Genomic DNA, 20,616 nt, shown 5'->3' with positions numbered 1-20,616 from the left:
ACATGAGTTATAATGAAAAAAAACAAAACGCAACGCATTTAATTTCATATTGTATAGAAAGGAATCAAGGAAAGTAATCAACTTTAAAGAAATCCTAAACCTCTTTGAACACGACATCAGAAAACCCGAAAAAGTTCCATTAACACCTCGACAGCATGAAATCCAGTACCTTTGTGCATGGTTTAGAATGTGCTTATAATATCGAATCTATTGCTGTGCCAAGCCAACCACGCCACGATCTACTCCCAACCTCCAGCCAACGATCAGCCTACCGTGGCCAAACCTTCCGTTAACACCTTTACTAAAATCTCTCTATTTTTTTTCAGAATATTTGTTACAGAAAAAAACTTAATGGGGTTTATTAACACCAAAAAGCATTGTATGATGTCGAGGACAGTTGTTATGAAGGGATTGAAACACTGGATGGAAAAGGTTGCTATGGAAGAGTCCAATTTGGAATGGGGAGGGATTGGATGGACTGAAATATGCTGTACATGTATTTGCCCCCGAGCAAATGTCGGCCTTTTTATTGTAATATCATATCTTTTGTTATTTTTTATGTTCTATGGCGGCGTTCATACATGTATAAGTTTTATCATCCTGAGTGCGTTGTATTTCTTTTTATGTTTTAGGCCACACCGACTGAATTCCGCAAAAAAATCAGCAATTTTCGGCTTGTCACAAACATCGCTTTGTACTGCCGAAAATTCACAATACCAGCTTTGTATTCCTGTGGTTTAGTAGCATTTTTATTTTTAGCCGATCTTCAGAAGATGTCATCTATAAGATTAAGTCGGTGTCACCTTACTGAAAAAAAAATCCTAAAACACGCCAAAATAATCCAAAGCCCAAACTAATCATATGTACGATGTAGCAGCGTTAATTTACATATCGTGCACCCATTTAGAGGTGACATCTCTGGCAGACACACCAGACAGAGACATCTACTGTCCACCCTCAGAACAAGAACAAAACGTTTTCAGAACAGCCCGATTGTTTATATGACCCACCTTTTAAAACAGGCAGTAACAGTGTTTTGCCCATAGTACGTATGATCATGGAACGCTGGGACTTGTATATATCCGATTTGTATATATAGTGTAGGTTTTAAAAGCACTTCCCTTATTACTTTTAATGTGGTCAAGTATGTACTTTTAAGCGTATTTTTAAATATGTCAATGTTGTAAAACACGCAATTCAGCCTGTGGCTGCCATGTGTTTTTGACGAATAAACCTTTCATTCATCCATTCATTTACTCGGGTTAGACAACTGAATAATTCTGCTGTTAAATTTAGATCACAACAGACTTGACAAACCGGTTCTTGATTGACCCAAGAGAGGGCTTCATGCGCACACCACCTGGCGTCTGGTGCGGAGGACTGCAGAACTCTAAATGTTATCGTCTCTAAATGTGACATAAACACAAGTTGCTAAGTATTGTATTAGTGTCTACAAAGCTTCAATAACTAAGGTATGTCTTTTCTTCTCCTATTCTGGTGACGTACATGACGTATTGTCACAATGTAGGCATTAAATGTTCCGGAGTCAAAATGGCCGACAGCACGTACATGTATTGTTTACCCGGAAACGTTGTCGTAGCTGCAATTTTTTTGGGAAACTTGTATAATTTTGACGTTCATTTCCGCCAAAAAAAACACAGTATTTTTATTGTTAATTTACTAAACACGGTGCCTTGATCAGTTGAGGAAGGGGTGTTATAATCCGCTGGAAATCTATACAAGACCCCACTTCTTCACGACTGAACAGAGAAAAAGTACACCTGGCTTCACAGTGTCTTCGTGGACATAGCGAGAACCTAAGACGCCCGAAAAGGCTATATATATATCACAGTTCTGTCATTTTCGTACTCATCATTTGCCTCTCGTGACAACTGACAAGAAATTAAAGCATACTGCTTCTCCATGCAAGCAGGAATATAGCCCTTGTTTCTACTAGCGATTCAGGTAATAACAACTTGCTAAGAGATCTCGATCTCATCATAATTAAACCATTTCTGTCATACCTATGTTTGAGTAGAATATAATTAATATTTTTACTTCGGGTTTGGACTAAGTGATTTTGATTTGTTGTCTGCGGGTTTATGTGGATGCTTGTCCGGACAGGTTAGGTTGACAGCACGTGGGTTGTAGGGGGAAAGATTCTCAGGCAGAATGACAGGAGGTTATAAAGAGTCAGACATAAACCTGTAGTATGTAGGGCACGTCATGCAATCTCCTTAGTTGTTCCAATAGATTTAAGATTAGGCCACACCAATTTAATTTGTTGTTTCTCAGATTTTTTTTTCAGAAAAATATGAAGCGACAGGGTGAAAAAAACAACAGACCAAGGCACCCCATTATAGCAGGAATTGTTACAGTATGAGCCATAAAGTGAACACGCCAGATCGGTTTATAATTAAGACAATAGATTTTGAACTTTTAATGAAACAAAATTGCATTGCTACATTGAAAAAAAATGAACAAATGGGAAGAAAAGGAGTTTCTTTAACCGTTGGGGCCAAAATATGTCTTTCATTGAGCATTTTGAAGTTGATTTAGAACCAAAAAAATAATTTTTTTTGCAAAGCAGAAAAAAATGGACAGGGCTAATCCGAGAAACAACAAATTAAATTGGTGTGACCTTACCCAAAATAATTCCTCTGATTTGTTGTTCGCAGATTTAGGATGGTTGCCAGGATGAAGCGCATGTCATTTGAGCAGCGGCTGTTGGTGGTGTCTGTTATTAGCTTTCTCCTGGGCGGGTGAGTGTTTGTCATTCAGTATACATGTAGGGAACAGCTTTGATTTGATTTGATTTATTAGGCTGTATGAGACATATGTATACAGCCAGGACTGCCCAACTAGCCGGAGGCTATTATAAAGGGCTAGCCCTCACAACAAGAACATAAACAAGTCGGAACAGGTAACAGTTAACAGTGTCGGTTACACTTCAGATAAACAAACTATTACATAACAGATGTTGCGGTCTAACGTTAACAGTTTATGAGATCCGGCCTAGTCGTCATGCGTTTATTATAATTACATTGTAATAGTACATTAACCTGACATGTAAAGATAGTACAGTACTATATTTACATGTCAGGGTAATGTACTATTACATAACAGATGTTGCGGTCTAACGTTAACAGGCTATGAAATCTGGCCTAGTAGTCATGCATTTACTATAATTACGAACAGCTTTTCTGCCGGAACATAGAGCTGTAACCTACATTTCCTTTTGTAACTCTCTCAAGTAGCCTTTTATGGTAAAGGACATTTAATTTCTTTCTCTTTTTCTTTATTGGCAATGACAACAGATCAATACACAGGTTTTCAAGACAGTGGTGACTGGTATTAGATAACTTACAAATAAAAACGTGGAGACAAACATGAAATAAAGAAATCTACTATTAATGCAAGACCTGGAATAAAGATAACATATTGTGACTGGTTACAAAGTACAGTACTATAATAATACATAATATAAGAAAATCAAGACATTCCTACCTAGCAGCAATATGTGCAAAGAGTGTAGATACTAATTGGAATAGATAATGCTTCGGTAAGAGCTGAATTCAAGTGCAAGTGTAAAACAAAGTCATTATACACATTAGGTCGAAATTAGCGTACTAATGTATTTCAATCCTGTTCAGATTGAGGAGGGGTGACAATCCTCACGCGTATACCTTGACCTTGTAACGCCTGAACGACTATAGAGTCGCCAAAATTTGTAACTGGTAAAATTAGTATCTGTGCGTCGTCTTATCTATAATATAATCCAAGTTAGGCCATGTTGATTTGATCATATAGATGACGTCCGCGCGCATGAATTTTCCTCCGTTTCCAAAAAAAAAGGTTTTTGACCATACTGCAAAATTAGCAAATATAAGTCGAAGATTACAAAAATTATAATTTGGACAACGATACGAATGCCAAAATCAAATCCAATGAAAAAGAAGAAAATGTGTAGAAATGAAAATAAAAATTCTATTTTTCATTATACTAAACTCTGTGTGTTTATTCATTTGTTCATCAACCTTTATGACCACGTAGCTTACATAATAAAGGCAACTTTTTTTGTCAAACTACTTTTTTTATTCGCACGCAAGCACCAGTTTTGAGGTTCCCAGAGGATGGCATCCATATAATCAAATCAACATGGCATTAGAATGCAAAACAAATGACGTAAAGGTAAACCTAATTTTATGAGAAAGACAATATTCGTATTAATCACTGATAGTGAACGCTAATCACTGATTTTTTAAATTGCAATTGTGGGTCGTGTGGCGTAGCGGCAGAGTGCTCGACTTGGAACCAATAGGTCCCGGGTTCGAGTCCTGACATGCCACCGATCTTGTGTCCCTGGGAAATGCACTTTACACGACTTTCCTCACTTCGCTCAGGTGAAAATAAGTATTGTATTGGTCCCTGTGTTGGTGGCGGCATTAATATAAGTTGAAAAAAAAACTTGAGTGCGCCGTCACCACGTCTTGTGATTAGATACTGGATGTAATAAAAATGATTATTTTTCCCGTTTGTTTGCAGTTGTCTGGGAAAACTGTGGTGCTTGCTCCTGGTCCCGTGTGGCAAACGTTCAGTACGGATTCCGTACGGCGCGGTGGTTGACGGGAACAGTTCTATCCACCTAGCCGGGTTCCAGGTAACGATGATGCTCCTGCCCGTCAACCGGGGACAACACTTTAACAGTCTGCCCAGGAATCCTGAGGTCGAACGGTGGGTGTTATACATCATTTCTTTTTACTCCGTGAAGGAGGTCTTTACCTCCGGACGGAGTATTGTGGGCAGTCGTATTTTCGCTACATTACATTATATTGTTGCACATAGAATTAATAGATAACATAACACATGTAAGTTATCTGCTGGAAAACAGCCTAGACGGAGATTTCCCAAACAGGAATGTATATATAGTACGGAAATTTTTGTACTGTCTTCGAATACAAACGTTTGCATCATATTTTTGGGGTCGTTTGGCGTAGCGGCAGAGTGCTCGACTCGGAATCAAGAGGTCCCGGGTTCGAGTCCTGACATGCCACCGATCTTGTGCTCTTGGAAAGGCACTTAACACGACTTTCCTCAATTCGCTCAGGAATTGAAAATGATATTGTATTCTCCCCTGTGTTGGTGGCGGCATCAATATAAGTTGAAAATTACTTGAGCTCGAGTGTGCTGTCACCACACACCACACACAACACCACGTCTTGTGATCAGATGTTGGAATATATAAAAATATCACTGGTACAAAAATGGCCTCTCTTCAAATACAAGCTTGTGTAATATTAAGTAATACTTATACAGAAAGTTTAGATACATGTACATGAAACCGATGATCCGTCGACGTTAGTAATACCTCTCACTTGTAATCAATTAATAAGTTAATTAAATAATTAATATTTGCAAAATCATGTCTGAGGGCTAATTGCAACATACATTGTATACATAAATGTCAAACAATTGACTATTCTATTCAGAATACAATAAAAACGTTTTTTTTTTTTTGGTTTGACATCTTTTTTTAAAACTGTGGATGACGAAGTGTCCCACTTTTTCTACAATGCGTGGGTTTGGAGAGGTTTAACAGGGTTATAGTTTTCGTCTGTAAACGTCTGGAAGCTGTGGTAAGTTTTGGTGTCTTCTTTAATAATTCTTTTCTTTCCTGATCGTTAGAGGGGCAGCTGGAGATAAAATGTATTTCTTCTTCCACAGTTTATTACATAAAGTAGTTGCAAGATAATTATTTCTGCTATAGGTTAATAATAATAATGATTATGATTGTCAAAGTCAAATGCATGAGATCGTAGAACTCTTCTTTTTACTTCATGCTTATGTTATGATATGATCGACCCCAAAGAATTAAAGCTAAGGATTCTGACTGCACAGTAACTAACTAAGGAAACATGTAAAATGGTATTTTCTTCATTTTTTTTTACACTTTACAACAGGTTCAATGTTCAACGTTACGACAGAAGTGTTTCTTTTGTTCTGTAACGATTCCATCTAACTTTTTTTTTATTCATCGAAACATCAAAACATAACAAGGACAGTGTGACGCTGCACTCAAGCTCATAACTTATATTAACAGCTTAACACGAAAAAAAAGGCACAATTAACATTTAATCAACACAAAGTTGACATATATCTGTGCGCCGTAGTCCCACCACCACCCCAAGACATTACAAAATGCTAATGCTAACAAAGTTATTTGAAAAATAAGATTACGTGTTAACCTCCTATTTTTCTCATTGGCGGAAACACATCCGCCAATCAGAGCTAGAAGGAGAATTTAGGCCCATTAACACATGTAGTTTTTGGACTTCTATATCTAATTGACTGTTATAGAAAAAGACATCTAACGTTTGTTATTATTCTTCAGCTACCTTGGGGAGAAGCCATGTGAATGTGCAGGACGGTCGTTAAAAGATTATTTTGCGAGCGACGACTGGACACTGAAACAACGGCAGAGGGACAACAATCTGCGGAGATTCAACAGACGGTCTGTGTTTCTGTCTTACTACTTGTCTTACTATACTCTCCAAGCAGAGGTTTGTGTTCTGGCATATTATTGGCGTGTTTAAGCTTTCTTTATCCTGCTTTCTTTTTGCACTGGTATATTTTTTTTACGTCAACCAAACTTTTATGGGGGGTTTACGTAAAAAAAAGATACCAGTGCAAAAAGAAAGCCTGATAAAAAATGGTAAAAACACGCCAAAAATAAGCCAAAACCCAAACCTCTGCTTGGATAGTAATTCTGACCTATGTACAGTGTTATATATTGTGTGTTTATGCACTTTCTATATCAATTAAGAGGGCAGGCACTGACCGCCATGTTGGTGTTTTTTATTTGCGCTTGAAGGGTCAATCGACTTGAAACAGAATGTCAACAGTTAACTTAATGTTTTTTTTTTTATTCCAACATGTAATCACCAGACGTGGTGACGACACACTCAAGTTTTTTCAACTTATATTAATGCCGCCACCAACACAGGGGACAAATACATGACATGACAATACTCGTTTACACCTGAGCTAAGTGAGGAAAGCCGTGTAAAGTGCCTTTCCCAAGGGCACAAGATCTAATGTTTATGTATCCGGTATTCGTTTCTGTCAGCTTTACTCAATTAATTAAGAGTTAGTATCACGAGTTTTAGACCGTCGCACTAGTCGTACTCAGACTTCAAGTAATTTACTTAGGTCACGTGACCTTATGGACATGTGACGTCAGCAATCAGTAGCACGTCGGCAGATCGTACTGCGTCTGGGCGAAGCCCGTAATCATTATGCATAGCCACTGCGACAGAACGTCTCATATAAGGTCGTGTTTGCGCATATAATGTTAGTACTCTGCCTATAGTTTTCAAATGTTATGTCGGAAAATAATCGTCTGCAACAGGCAAAATTCTAATGCAACGTTGACAACATATCCAACGAAAACCGCGAAAAATGGGGGGGGGGTTTCACGCAGGCGCAGAACGTTCTGCCGACGTGATGCATTTGGCCAAAGGACCAAGTTTATAGCGTCCACCGTCTCCGTTGACTGATTGTTGCCCTGTACTTGCATGTAATGACTTCTTGACTCATGGCAATAGTATGGCGTACGGTGGATCTATACAGTCTCATCATGATCAACACAGTTCTGTTGTCTCCTGTGCAGGCGACTTGATCCACCAGATGTTCACACCCGTGCAGACGGCCTGTCTCCCGTCAGTTACCCCGCTCACGGCGTGGTCGTCAGGCCGCTACGGGCTGTACTTCTACAAGGTGACTGACACGTCTGTGTGCAGTATGTGTGTGTGTGTGTGTGTGTATGTCGTGTGTTTGTGTGCATGTGTTTGCAGGTAAAATGTTTCAGGTCGGTGTGTGTTTGTGTGTGCATGTATATGCAGTACGGTTGTGCGTGCGTTGTTGTAGTGCGTGCATAGGTGCGTGTATGTGTAGATGCAGCGTGTGTTTGTGTGTATTAGGTAGTGTGTGTGTGTGTGTGTTTGTAATAATGGATGCATATGTAGTGTGTATGTGTATGTGTGTGTCTGTAGATGTAGTGTGTGCGTACGTGTGTGTCCATGTGCGTGCGTTTATATGTATTATGTGTATTGTTTAATGATGTAGTAGCCTGTGTTAATACTGGTAGTTTGTGTTTAGCTCGTGCATATAGCACTGCACATGCTATACAAAATTAAAATGCTATAACTTAAAGGGCCTTATTAGGGATAGCATTCTGTATCTGTATAGCATGGTGTAGCTATTGTGTGCAGTTTAAATGTTACAGGGATTTGCTGTTTTTTTTTTCTTTCCAGGCGTTCGTGTAGAATGGTTTGAGGTGGATGACTACTTCAGAGGCACCGTATTTGAGGTAAATGATAACAAAAATAATTTCATTGTATTCTTTATTGTATTTTTACTATTTTACTATTTTATTTGGATCCAAACATAAGCTGACAGGGAAACACAAATGTGCCTTCCGTGAATTGCATAAATTTGTTACGACAGTTGTTTACTAGTATTACATATCTGTGTACTTAAAAATTACAAAATGCAAAACAAAAAAAAATGCACTAAACTACAATACTAAACAGAAAACTGAGCTCCAAGGCCACCAGAGTCACTGTGAAATTGAGTTGTTGTTAATTGATAGTTGTTGAAGAATGTAAGAATGATCAGTTTTCCTTTAGTTTTGCCTTGCAACAACGTGTCGTTTACTTAGTAATACTCTTTGTAATACGATATTATTCTCTTCTTAAAAACGTAGGTTCAATTCACTGGAAAGAGGGGAGTTTTTACAGTTCTCGCCAACATTGAGGACGTCAGTATTGTAGGAGACAACACCGACAACATGTTCATCCGCACAACTAAACCCACTCACCTCAACCAGCAGCTGCAGAAAGTCGTCTACAGGAACACAGAGTTTAACGCAAACATCTATGACTTTGGTAAGGCCACAGCAAGTAATTTTTATGGATGACATCAGCGCGCGCATGGATTTTCGCCTGATTTTGGAAAAAAAACAAGAACTTTTGTTGCCCTCCGACAGTGGCCAAATTCCGAAAATGGGCAAAGATGTCTGTTGCCATGCCGGAACGCGGATGGCAGATAACTATGAAGAGAGGATCAAGAAAAGGCTCAGATTTTATGTTTCGTTTTTTACTTTGATGCGGTGATTTGTGATGGTTGCTGCATGTGTATACGTGATGTTCCCACTGAATCAAAATCATTTGTATAATGATTAAGTCAACATTTTAAAATGCAGGAACCTTGTTTTTTTTCGGCCCGCCTTGTTTTTTTCGCCCGCTCTCATAGGATTTGGAGTGTGCGGAGGATGTCATCCATAAAATTTACTAATTTATAATAGACTCCAGTTTAATTCTGGACTAATTCCAATATCTCAGCAACCTTACATCTAGATGGGCTAATATCGCATACTATAGGTAAAATGATTTAAGAAATATGTATAAGTAGACCCCTTGGGGATTAGCCTAATTCTGCAGAATTTTTCCCAAAATCTGGCTCCAGTTCCTAGAATTCTGCAGAATTCTGGCTCCAGTTAAGAATTCTGCAGGATTCTGCAGAATCGGGTTAATCTCTCAGGGGTTCTTGATGGCTGCTACGTATTTCTTACGTCATATTTTACTGTAGTTTACGATATTTGCTAGATAAGCTATATCCGAGTGCACTTGAGCAATCGTGCTGCATCGTGGTCTATAACAAAGTTCATGACAAAAAGGGGAAAGAGAAAAGACAATTTCAGCAATTTTCGGTTCATTTTTTTATTTAGAATATAGCAGTCTTATAAAAGGACAATTGACACATTACAATGAAACATTTTGAAATAATTTTCAATGCGATGAAAGTTGTTACCCAGACAATGTGCAAACATATCAATATAGCCATATCAATATGAAGATCGACATTATACAATATTCAAACTTTTTTCTTGTTTCGCAGTTGAGATGCGGTACATGGGTTTCACTGCCACTATACCTATCCATATCCAACATCGCCAACTGCCGTGGTTATATGAGCCAGAAAAAGGTAAGAAAAGTCTAAAAGGATATACTAAGAAAAAATAAAACTCTACATGTCAGTCCATAAATGTATGATGTCAATATTGGGAAGAAAAGCAACTCATCTAGTCAGAATTTGATACAAACAAGTTCAGGCTAACTGATAGTACCTCAAAACTTTAACGCTTACACTTTGTAGCATCTTGTGGCTTTGACCAAAATGAAATTTCTGGGTCAGAAGCTATTCTGGACTGTTCTATATTTGCATAGATGTAACTGTAGACATGTACATTTCATGAGAAGGGAGATGGACTGAAATGTTGCATATGCCCCCGAATGTTGGCCTTTCTAGTTTTATATCAAGGGTGTATCTTTTGTACTTTTAAAAGGAACACTATGAAAATGAAGGAAGTTGATATAACACAGTCTTATCTTTCTTTTTTCTTCAAATCAACATGAAACTAGGAAAAATTGGTGACCGGCTGACAGTGGTTGTGACGGCGTCAGGCCACTATGACCACCTGAGACGGCTGGTGAAGTCTATAGAACAGTACTACCCTAAAACTACAGTTATCGTGGCAGACGACAACCCTGCTGACGTGTGGAAGTCTTACCAAGTCCGTAATGTCAAGTACTACAGGATGCCACCAAACAAGGTACGGAAGTGTGGGGTCGTGTGGCGTAGCGACAGACTGTTCAACTCGGAACCAAGAGGTCCCGAGTTCGAGTCCTGACATGCCACCGATCTTGTGCCCATGGGAAAGGCACTTTACACATCTTTCCTCACTGCGCTCAGGTGAAAATGTGTATTGTATTGTCCCCTGTGTTAGTGGCGGCATTAATATAAGTTGAGTGTGCCGTCACCACGTCTTGTGACTACATGTTGGAATATTAAAAAAAAGTGTTCCTTATGTTCATGGTATATAGTTTAGGGAAAAATAATGTGCACTACAATATGATTTGAGTGTCATGAAAGTTCGTCTGTGTTGATAGTTTCAAAGTAAAACTTTTGTTCCAACACAAAAGGGAAATGTTCTTACCTAGAGCTTTCGACCAGCCACTCTGTTTTTTCTCAGATACTGGGAAGTTCCAATGTACTGAGAACAGATACTCAGATACTTAGAATATTTCCCTTTTGTGTTGGAACAAAAGTTTTGCTGTAAGTTATGATATGAGCTTGTTCAACGATGTAATTTTGTGAAATACGAACCACACGAAGAATAGCTACAATAAAAATGGCGAATCTAAACCAAAACTCAAACAGTCAATCGCCAAATTGCGCCATGTGGCATACATCTTAAATTTGTACAATATATATATATATATATATGCTATATTTGTACAAATATATGTTGTATATTCAGTCAATTTGCTTGTTACTCCGTGAAGGAGGTCATGACCTCCGGACGGAGTATTGTGAGTAGCTGTTTTTTCGTGATCGCAGCTAGAACACGCGGGGTTCTCTTTGTGTAATCGCCAAAAATAGGCAAGCAATTTTATACGCCGTCTGCGTTTTGGGATTACTTTTGCTGCAAAATATAAAACTTCACGGAGGATTGTCACCTATGGCTTCTTGTTAGTTTATTGGTCTGTCACCAGAATGCTTCCGACCTACTCCTAACCATAGTTGGGAGGACTTTAGCGGGGTTCAGGAGGCCGTATTCGGCTATGTGTGACAGCTACACGACTAGGGTCTTATAACTGATACTAAAAAAATAGATGGGCACTATAAAATGTATGGAAAGCAATTCAACCGTAACATTAACTGTATTTCCTCGAATCCCTCTCTTTTTTTATATATTGTATCATGTAACAAAGAGTGTATGACAGATGTAATTGTAAATGTCTGTTTTGTTTCAATCTGTACTTGTATATATTTGTTGTAGGAACCCTGGAAGGTTAGCCTTTTGGGACTAAAGGGTTTCTAACTAAACTAAAACTAAAACTAAAACTAAAACTAAAACTAAAACTAAAACTAAAACTAAAACTAAAACTAAAGCTAAAACTAAAACTAAACTGCTTCATGTCTTGATTCCAGGGGTACTTCGCAGGCTTGAACCTTGGAATATCTCAAGTCGCGACGGAATACGTCTTGATTGTTGACGACGACCAGTATTTCACCAAAAAAACCAAACTGAGGGATTTAGTGTCGATGTTGGATCACACGAATTATCACCTGGTGAGGTTATTGACATACTCTTTGTGTTAAGCTGTGATCTAGTTTATACATTGCCGTAATATAAAAACATTACAATAGGTTTATTAATTTATTATAATTAACGATCATAATAGGTTTAATAGGTGTGAATTTAGCTTAGAAAGTTTATACACTTACATGTACACAAGCCCTTCACCGACACACACATGTAGACTTACATTCACGCACACATACACATACATGATAAGGACACTAAGTGATACGTCCACACACACACACATTCACGCACTCACACACACACACACACACACACACACACACACACACACACACACACACACACACACACACACACACACACACACACACACACACACACACACACACACACACACACACACACACACACACACACACACACACACACACACACACACACACACACACACACACACACACACACACACACACACACACACACACACACACACACACACACACACACACACACACACACACACACATTCACTCGTTGTTTTGGTACAATGGAAACCACGAATGAATAATTGACACTGTTTTTTTTTTATTGTAGAAAATACGGAGGGTTTTTATTAAGTTTATCAATACGCCTTAATGTCTTGTTGTAACCTGCAGGTTGGAGGTTCTGTGGAAACCCCCGGACACACCCTCGGCAGTACGTACCGTATACTGGGGAACTCCACGCACGCCTGTGTGGAGAGTCAGCGGCAGGTCTACCACGAGATCCCGGGGTACCAGGGTGAGCACGTCCGCACAAAACCGGGGTTTTTCCTATCCTACAAAATAATTATTATAATGATATTAATTGGTAGTAATTTAGAAGTCGTCCTTCAAAAGTTTTGTAATAGCTATTTGGTCGAATGTACAGACAAGAAGTTGTTTTTCCTGCAATGTATTTCTCTATGCAGTGATTTTCTTATCGTTAAAGGAATGTTTATAAGTCATGGCAGTACTACTACTTTAGCTGCAATGATATTCGTTTTCTTTGTCTTCTACCATACCATTTTCCCCCATCATCCTATCATTTTATTCTAGTATCATACCAGTTTTCATCCTATTCTTTCATGCCTGCATACATCATTCATTGTCGTTATGGCGGATCATCTGGTCAAGTCAAGGACTTGGTCAAATAAAGCTTAGATTGTTTTTATGTTATCTTTTATTTCCTTGTTCTAGTATACATAGATGTCACACATACTCTTTCTATTCTATTCTATTCTATTCTAATCTATTCTAATCTATTCTAATCTATTCTATTCTATTCTACTCTTTTCTACTCTTTTCTACTCTATTCTACTCTGTTCTATTCTATTCTATTTCTATTCTATTTTACTCTATTCTATTCTATTCTACTCTGTTCTATTCTATTCTATTCTACTCTATTCTATTCTATTCTATTCTATTCTATTCTATTCTATTCTATTCTATTCTATTCTATTCAATTCTATTCTATTCTATTCTATTCTATTCTATTCTATTCTACACAATGATGGGCTAAGCCTTATCTACAGTAGTTGTTTATTGAACATTTTGACTTCTGTTTTTTTTCCTGGCAGGATGTTACGCTGCTGACCGTGTGGATAGTTTTTTCCTGGCGTCCACAGCTGACATCAGAGTTGTGGGGTTCGATCCTCATCCGGCACAGGCCCGGACAGGGCGGCAGGGCAGGGGCATGGAGGGTAATCCTCTCACTTCCTCATCCATTTATCTCGCTAAGGCCACAGCAAGTAAATTTTATGAATGGCATCCTCTGCAGACTCCAAATCTAATGCAAGCGGGCGAAAAAAAACAAGGCGGGCCGAAAAATGAAGGTTCCTACATTTTCAAAATTTAACTCAATCATTGCATAAATGGTTTTGATTTAGTGGGAACATCAAATACACACAGCCAACATCACATATCACTGCATTAAAGCTAACATTAACATTAAATCGGTGCCTTTTGTTGTCCCCTCTCTTCATAGATATCTGCCATCCACATTCCGGCATGGCAACAGACATCTTCGCCCATTTTTGGCAGGTTGACCACTGTCAGAGGGCAACAAAAGTTCTTGTTTTTTTCTCTCCAAAATCAGGCGAAAATTACTGCGCGCGCTGATGTCATCCATAAAAATTACTTGCTGTGGCCTAAAGGTTTATCTCCAAGCAGATATTTTGGTGGCTGCAAAGACAGTATCAAATTGGCCAGGCTGTATCTATTTGCCAGACAGTTACCATGTCGCCTACCAGGATTTGCAAGAAGTCGCACTGGACAAGGTTATATATTAAGGTCGAAACTCTCTGACAAAGGGACACAGCCTAGCTAGCTGTAGTTTGATACTTTCTTTGCAGCCACCAAAATATCTGCTTGGAGATTATTTAAATGAATCCAATGCATGTTCAGGGCGGCGAAACGTAGTACTGAGTTTTCAAAGTCAATTTTCTGGTCATTCTTTCAATGCCATAAGTTGAATCAATTCCTTATCCCATAGTGTACTTGTACTGATATCTAAGACAAAAATGAGAAATCGGTTGCTTGTTTTGTGTCGTACGCTGGTTCTAGCTATTAATAGGAGGTACAAAATGAAGAGACGCCTCATAAAGGTTCATATGAACGTCTTTAATCTATTTTCAATTTATTGTAGCCTTTATCTTGAAAAAAAAACTTTTTCAAAATTCAAGATTGATGATCCAAAATGGCGGATACCTTGAATATGTATTATGTCATTTTATAACATCACTGGTGTTACTATGGGCAACATAAGTACACCCTAATATTCCATTATAAACATTTTTTGTCAAAGTTTATTTGTATACCGTTTTTAGGGAATAACCTATATATACGGTTTGGCCAATAAAATCTCATTAATGACGTCATAATGACGTCATATTACGTCATAACGACAAAGAAATTGTTTTTTTCTATTCTATTTTACTAGTACACCATCCTCTGAAAATTTGATGGTCATACGACATACCGTTCGCGAGTTCTGAGGGGGGCCGAATGAGTCACACACCCCTCCCCCGGTCCCACCAAGCCCATCCCCCCCAAAAAAATAAACCGGTCTAGATATGGTTAAGTGCTTCATGTATGAAATGATGACGAACAGTAATTTTTGTTCATCCTGTAGAGTTTTTCGTGGCAGCCCTGGGGAGACTTCGGATCGCGGTGTGCCGTCAGGTGACTATCGGGCAGGACAGCGGCGGTACCAGGGGACAGCAGCTAGCGGCAGGAGACAGCGACGGTACCGGAGGACAGCAGCTGGCGGCAGGGCTGGACCTGGAGGACTGGCACAACTTACTCAGGAACAACCTGACCTGTCGGGGACAATTCTCGTCATAAAAAAACCTTTAAAAAGAAAACATAACCATGTAATGATCTTTAACTAATAATAAAGTGCTAAAAATGGATGTCTATTGACTTTGTCATTTTTTGTACCTTTATTTCCGTGAATTTAAGTAGCCTGGGTGCCATCTTCCATGTGTTTTAGCGACAGCCGGCGGAAACTACGTATTCGGAGGATGGTACCTAGGCTAATATTTTTTGCTGAGGTGACGTTAACATTTCCAAACCGGGACCCATCCGGTCTGTTTGCATGAACGAAAAAAAAATCAACAATTCTTATCAGGAATATACACAAAAAGTACTCATGATTATATAATTATAAATAACCACCCCTGCAGTTTTTCCGAGCACAAAAGTTATCTTACTCACTCACAAAGTTATCTACCATCCAAAATTCTAAACTGTTAACTCCACTGCAGTACAGCGGAACGCCTCTAGGAATCTTATCACTTCGAGGCCTCATCAAGACCTACCCTTATAAGAAAAAAAAAACTATCTATCCAAGCCCCGAACGCATGCTTCGTTTCAACGGTAATAAGACAAAATAAGTTTCAGTTTTGTATAAAGGTGCACTGAAAGAGGATATACAGATTACTCAAAACAAGGATATACATGTATAAAAGAAAGAAAACGGAATGATATACAGCTTATACATACATGTTCTAATGTGAACAACAGTTGTATTATTAAAATGTGCCACACAGCTATATTGACGACAGTATTGGAGTGATCTCAACTTTGCCAACTCGTTTGGCAGCTTCAGGGGAGAATTGGGTGCATGTAACAAGGTGATCGCGAGGTGGCGCTCCTAGTAAGTTACATTCAGAACAGGGCAGACAGTACTAGTCTATTAAGTCTGGCCATAGGAACACATCCTTAAATACACTAAAACTTAAAAGAAGTTCTCGTGTAAGTACTTAGCCATACTTCAATCTCAAAAATTCTTCTGCACCTGGTAGCCACAAGGGTCTGCTTCCCAAATATAGAAAGAAAACAGGGGGTCGACCATCTCAAACTCCCGCCACAGCTGATGATAGTAAACAAACCTCAACTTTGACCTACTTTTCCATGGTATCCATCCGCTCTGGCCAGACAAGACCTAACCACTCACATCTCTCATTACGCCCACTAAACTGGTGAAATAAACAAAACTTGACCAATGTAGGAAAGTTTAGACCCTACCTGTGCCTTCCAGCTCAAAAATCTCCAAAATGGACCAAAAGTTTCAAGAGAAAAAGGAATTTCAAAGGTATTAACTGAGGCGCTACAATCGTTTTGGCCTCCACTGCGCAGCGCAATTGTGACGTCAGCCCAACACGGACGGCGCTCAACTACATGTGTAGCGTTTCGTAGCATTTATATCTTACATGTAGAATTTTAACATTCCTGGCAAGTAACTTAGTTACACTCTGTTTAGTAGCCATAGAACATGTTTAGTATAATTAGGTACAGCTGCTCACTGTACCCTTCATGTGTATAGTTTAGCGTAATGTAGAATGTACACGAGTCGAAATATTCTCTAGCCAGTAGTTTTTATAATACTCTGTCAGATACAATGTCCGTTGACCATATATATAGCATTATGTTAGACACATACCGACTAGTAATTTTATTATTTGCCATACATTGTACCCGTGACAATCGTTGTGCAATAAACTTTGACTTGACTTGACTTGACTATCTTATTTTAACTTGACGATTATGTAGATTGATTATAAGCATGTCCCTCATTATCTTCGGACTCGAAGAAGAAGCCAACATGTCCCTGCCTGTCTAACCCGTGCACAGAGCTCTGTTTAAAACACAAAATTGAGTTAGGCTGTATGAAGAAATACGAAACGTATTCAATGTAAAAAAAATCTACAGCAGATCTGTAGCAGTGTCGATGTATTTGTTACTTCTAAAAGGCAAAGCAGTGTTCAAGGAAAATCAACTGCATGCAGCACATGCAGGCAGCAGTACGCTCCTGTATAACTTACCACACTTTAAAAGTGCTCCTCACAGCGGCTGTTCCCGGGACTGCACCTGACAATCATTGACACACAAACATCACTGCCAGGTCTGTTTGACGCAGTAGTCTGATAATACGGCTGTGCTATTTTCACATGGACACACCACGGCTCATGTTGACATCTAGTATTGACTGTCTAAGTACCGGATTAAACAACAGACATCAGGCGGTTCTGAGAATGTACATGTATGTTCGGGTTAGGCCACACCAAATAAATTTTATGGATGACGTCCTTTGGAGACCCTATATCTAATGCGAGAGGGCGAACAAAAAACAAGAAAGGCCCTAAAAAACAAGATGCCTAGATTAGAAATATACTAAGAGACGACAAATGTTAGGACACAAATTGAATGAGGTGAAACAGATTAACAAGCAAGAAGTCTTTCATTCATCATAAAAACAGCAATAAATCAGGCGGAACAGCAGTTGTCTTCCTGTCCTGTTTCTTTCACATTTTTTCAGGCCTGCAGAAACAAAGCATGTGCTCTTTACCCATTTCGCATTTCGCGTTACGGGTTTCACGTCAATCTAACGATTTGTGGCACTGTCGTGACTCTTTGGTCATAGTTACAGGAAGCGGAATTTCTTGTTTTTTTTTCTAGGAACAGGCCAAAATCAATGCGCGTTGACGTCATCCATAAAATTTACTCGGTGTGGCCTTATGGGCTTTACTTAGGGCACGGTCGCATTTCCAAGCCGGGGCCCGGCCGGGTTGTTTGTGGGAACGAAAAATAAACAATTTGTATTAAACTAAGAGTATACACAAAGAGTACTCACGGTTAATTTAATTTTTCTAAAACTTATTTTGTGTTTTGTATATCATAATTTTTGTTCCATAAAACTGCCCGGCCGGGCCCCGGGTTGGGAAATGTGACCGTGCCTTTAGGCGAAGCAAGGCCATCGAAACAATCGTCTATCGTCTTTTTTCTCTGTGAAGTTATAATGATTTAGGCCATGTTGATTTGATTATATGGATGACATCTGCGCGCCCATGAATTTTCGGCCGTTTCCCAAAAAAAAAAAAAGGTTTTCAACCATACTGTAAATCGTACAAAACAGTTGCAAAATGAGCAAAAACATACCATAAGTTACCAAAAAAAAAAATAATAAAAACTATACCAATGTCGTTGAATGCCGAACGAAAAAAGACGAAAATGTAAAGAACTTGAAGACTAGATTATTCGCCATACCACACTCTGTGCCATTTGCTCAACCCTCATGACCACGTAGATTTCATAGTCACACAGTGAAAAGAACTTTTTTTTTTGCAAAACTTTTTTTTTATTCGCACGCGCGCATCAATTTTGGGGTTCCCGGAGGATGTCATCCATATAATCAAATCAACACGGCCTTATAATGATTAAGGTAGAAAATCGTTTACATACCCTGGAGACAAATTACACGTGCTCTGTCGCCGCGATAGAAACAGAATTTGTCCAGCGGCTTGGGCGGAATTGAGCCGTAGTTAATGAATCTACTGTTTGCTGTTCCTGTTGACTATGACAATAAACACGGGAGTGAAGAGGAGAGCTGGTGATAAGACATGACCTCATCAGACAGGGATCACTTGGGGACATCCCTAAAAAGGAGATCCAACGGTTAAAGAAAGACCTATCTTTTCTTTATCTTTTTTTCTTTCCTCTGTTCAAAGGAGCTGTTTGGTAGCGTCCAAATCTTGATGTCGGGTATGGTAATCACACTGGCACCAGCCAGGATAGGGACGGGCGTTTTCTGTTTAAGGCAAGACAATTAAGTAGTCTACAAAGCTAAACGGTGGGTATGATTTTGATTTTGATTTGATTGATTGAAATTGTAACAGTACAATACATGTGGAACACAGGCCGCTGTTGCTGTATCCCACACATAGAAAAGAATGCAGGACAAACAATAATCATATTTCACTTGAGTTAAGTGAGGAAAGTCGTGAAAAGTGACTTTCCAAAGGGCACAAGATCGGTGGCATGTCAGGACTCGAACTAGGGACCTCTTGATTCCGAGTTGAGCACTCACCCGATACGCCACACGACCCCACGTTCTGTTTCCCTTGTGAAAAATGTCGGGGAACTTTCTTTTTTTCAACTAAAACTGCGCCAACCAGTCACTCTTTTAGTAGGACATGGTTTTTTAGGCACCCCACAATGCAAATTCGGGTTGGCAAAACTTGATTTTCCTTGTCAATTTCTGGTCAGTTGAATCAACCCTACCCCATATATAGCATACTAATATCTGTGAGGCAAAACTGCGATGTTGCAGACGAAAAACGGTTGCTTGTTTTGTATCGTAGGCTGGTCCTAGCTATTTATAGGTGGTACCCAAGAAATAGAGACGCCTTACGTAGAAACGCTATTTGAAATGCTTCAAGTATAAAATAACGCCGAAAATGTGCTAAGACATGACTGTAAATGTCAATATCATACTAAAAGTTTCTCATCCAGAATATTTTGTTTCGCCGCCAAATTGCACTGAAACTTTAAATCGTGCCTGCTAAGAAAGTTTATGTCAGTAAACAAGTTCCGGGACAAAAACGAAAATAGCATTGGTAACCCAGATCATATATACTAGTGCAATATTTGTGAACGATGACATTATTTTATGCGTAGTGGACTCGTGGTATCTGTATCTGTATCTGTATAACCGGTATAACCGCCCTTCGGCGTAACACACCAGCTTACCACCAGTGGTTGGTGTATTAAAGCCTGAAAGTCTACTTCTTGTCTCGGTTAATTTACAAATCGAAGATATCCGTGTCGGTTTGTGTTGCCTTTTGTGGTCTTCTGTGTGGGAATGTAGCTCTACCGGAATGTGGTTCTGTTATCACAACTTATCAGTGATAGTCACAAATATATACATTGTACATATCCCACGTTGAATGTTAAAAGCAGACTCTCTGTATGTGTTTGAAAAGAAATTGTAGCTACGTCTGAACGCAAGAAGCACAGTTTCGTCGCTTTATTATCAGACTTATTCGACCAAAAACGATACCAAACTTTACAAAAGCGTCGGCCAACAGAGAACACCCCTTTACTCTGAGTGGTAGAGTCGTGACGTCATGTAGGGAGGAGTCACAC

At 39.1% G+C, this 20,616-nt stretch overlaps 1 protein-coding gene across 1 annotated transcript; it reads left to right on the top strand.

The window, feature by feature from the left end:
* The first annotated feature begins 1,339 nt into the window (after nucleotides 1-1,339).
* Nucleotides 1,340-15,534, top strand: LOC109470355 (beta-1,4 N-acetylgalactosaminyltransferase 2-like). Its single transcript, XM_019769275.1, has 13 exons — nucleotides 1,340-1,472; nucleotides 2,679-2,762; nucleotides 4,546-4,734; nucleotides 6,392-6,511; nucleotides 7,670-7,776; nucleotides 8,313-8,368; nucleotides 8,765-8,945; nucleotides 9,958-10,044; nucleotides 10,482-10,672; nucleotides 12,055-12,195; nucleotides 12,829-12,952; nucleotides 13,770-13,892; nucleotides 15,323-15,534. The coding sequence occupies exons 2-13, from the start codon at nucleotides 2,686-2,688 to the stop codon at nucleotides 15,532-15,534; spliced, it is 1,608 nt and encodes a 535-aa protein (XP_019624834.1). The 5' UTR covers nucleotides 1,340-1,472; nucleotides 2,679-2,685.
* The last annotated feature ends 5,082 nt before the right edge of the window (nucleotides 15,535-20,616 follow it).

Source organism: Branchiostoma belcheri, unplaced genomic scaffold, assembly GCF_001625305.1.
Source record: "Branchiostoma belcheri isolate BF01 breed outbred unplaced genomic scaffold, Haploidv18h27 scaffold220, whole genome shotgun sequence".
Classification (NCBI taxonomy): Eukaryota; Metazoa; Chordata; class Leptocardii; order Amphioxiformes; family Branchiostomatidae; genus Branchiostoma; species Branchiostoma belcheri.
This window is presented reverse-complemented; position numbering and strand designations above follow the sequence as displayed.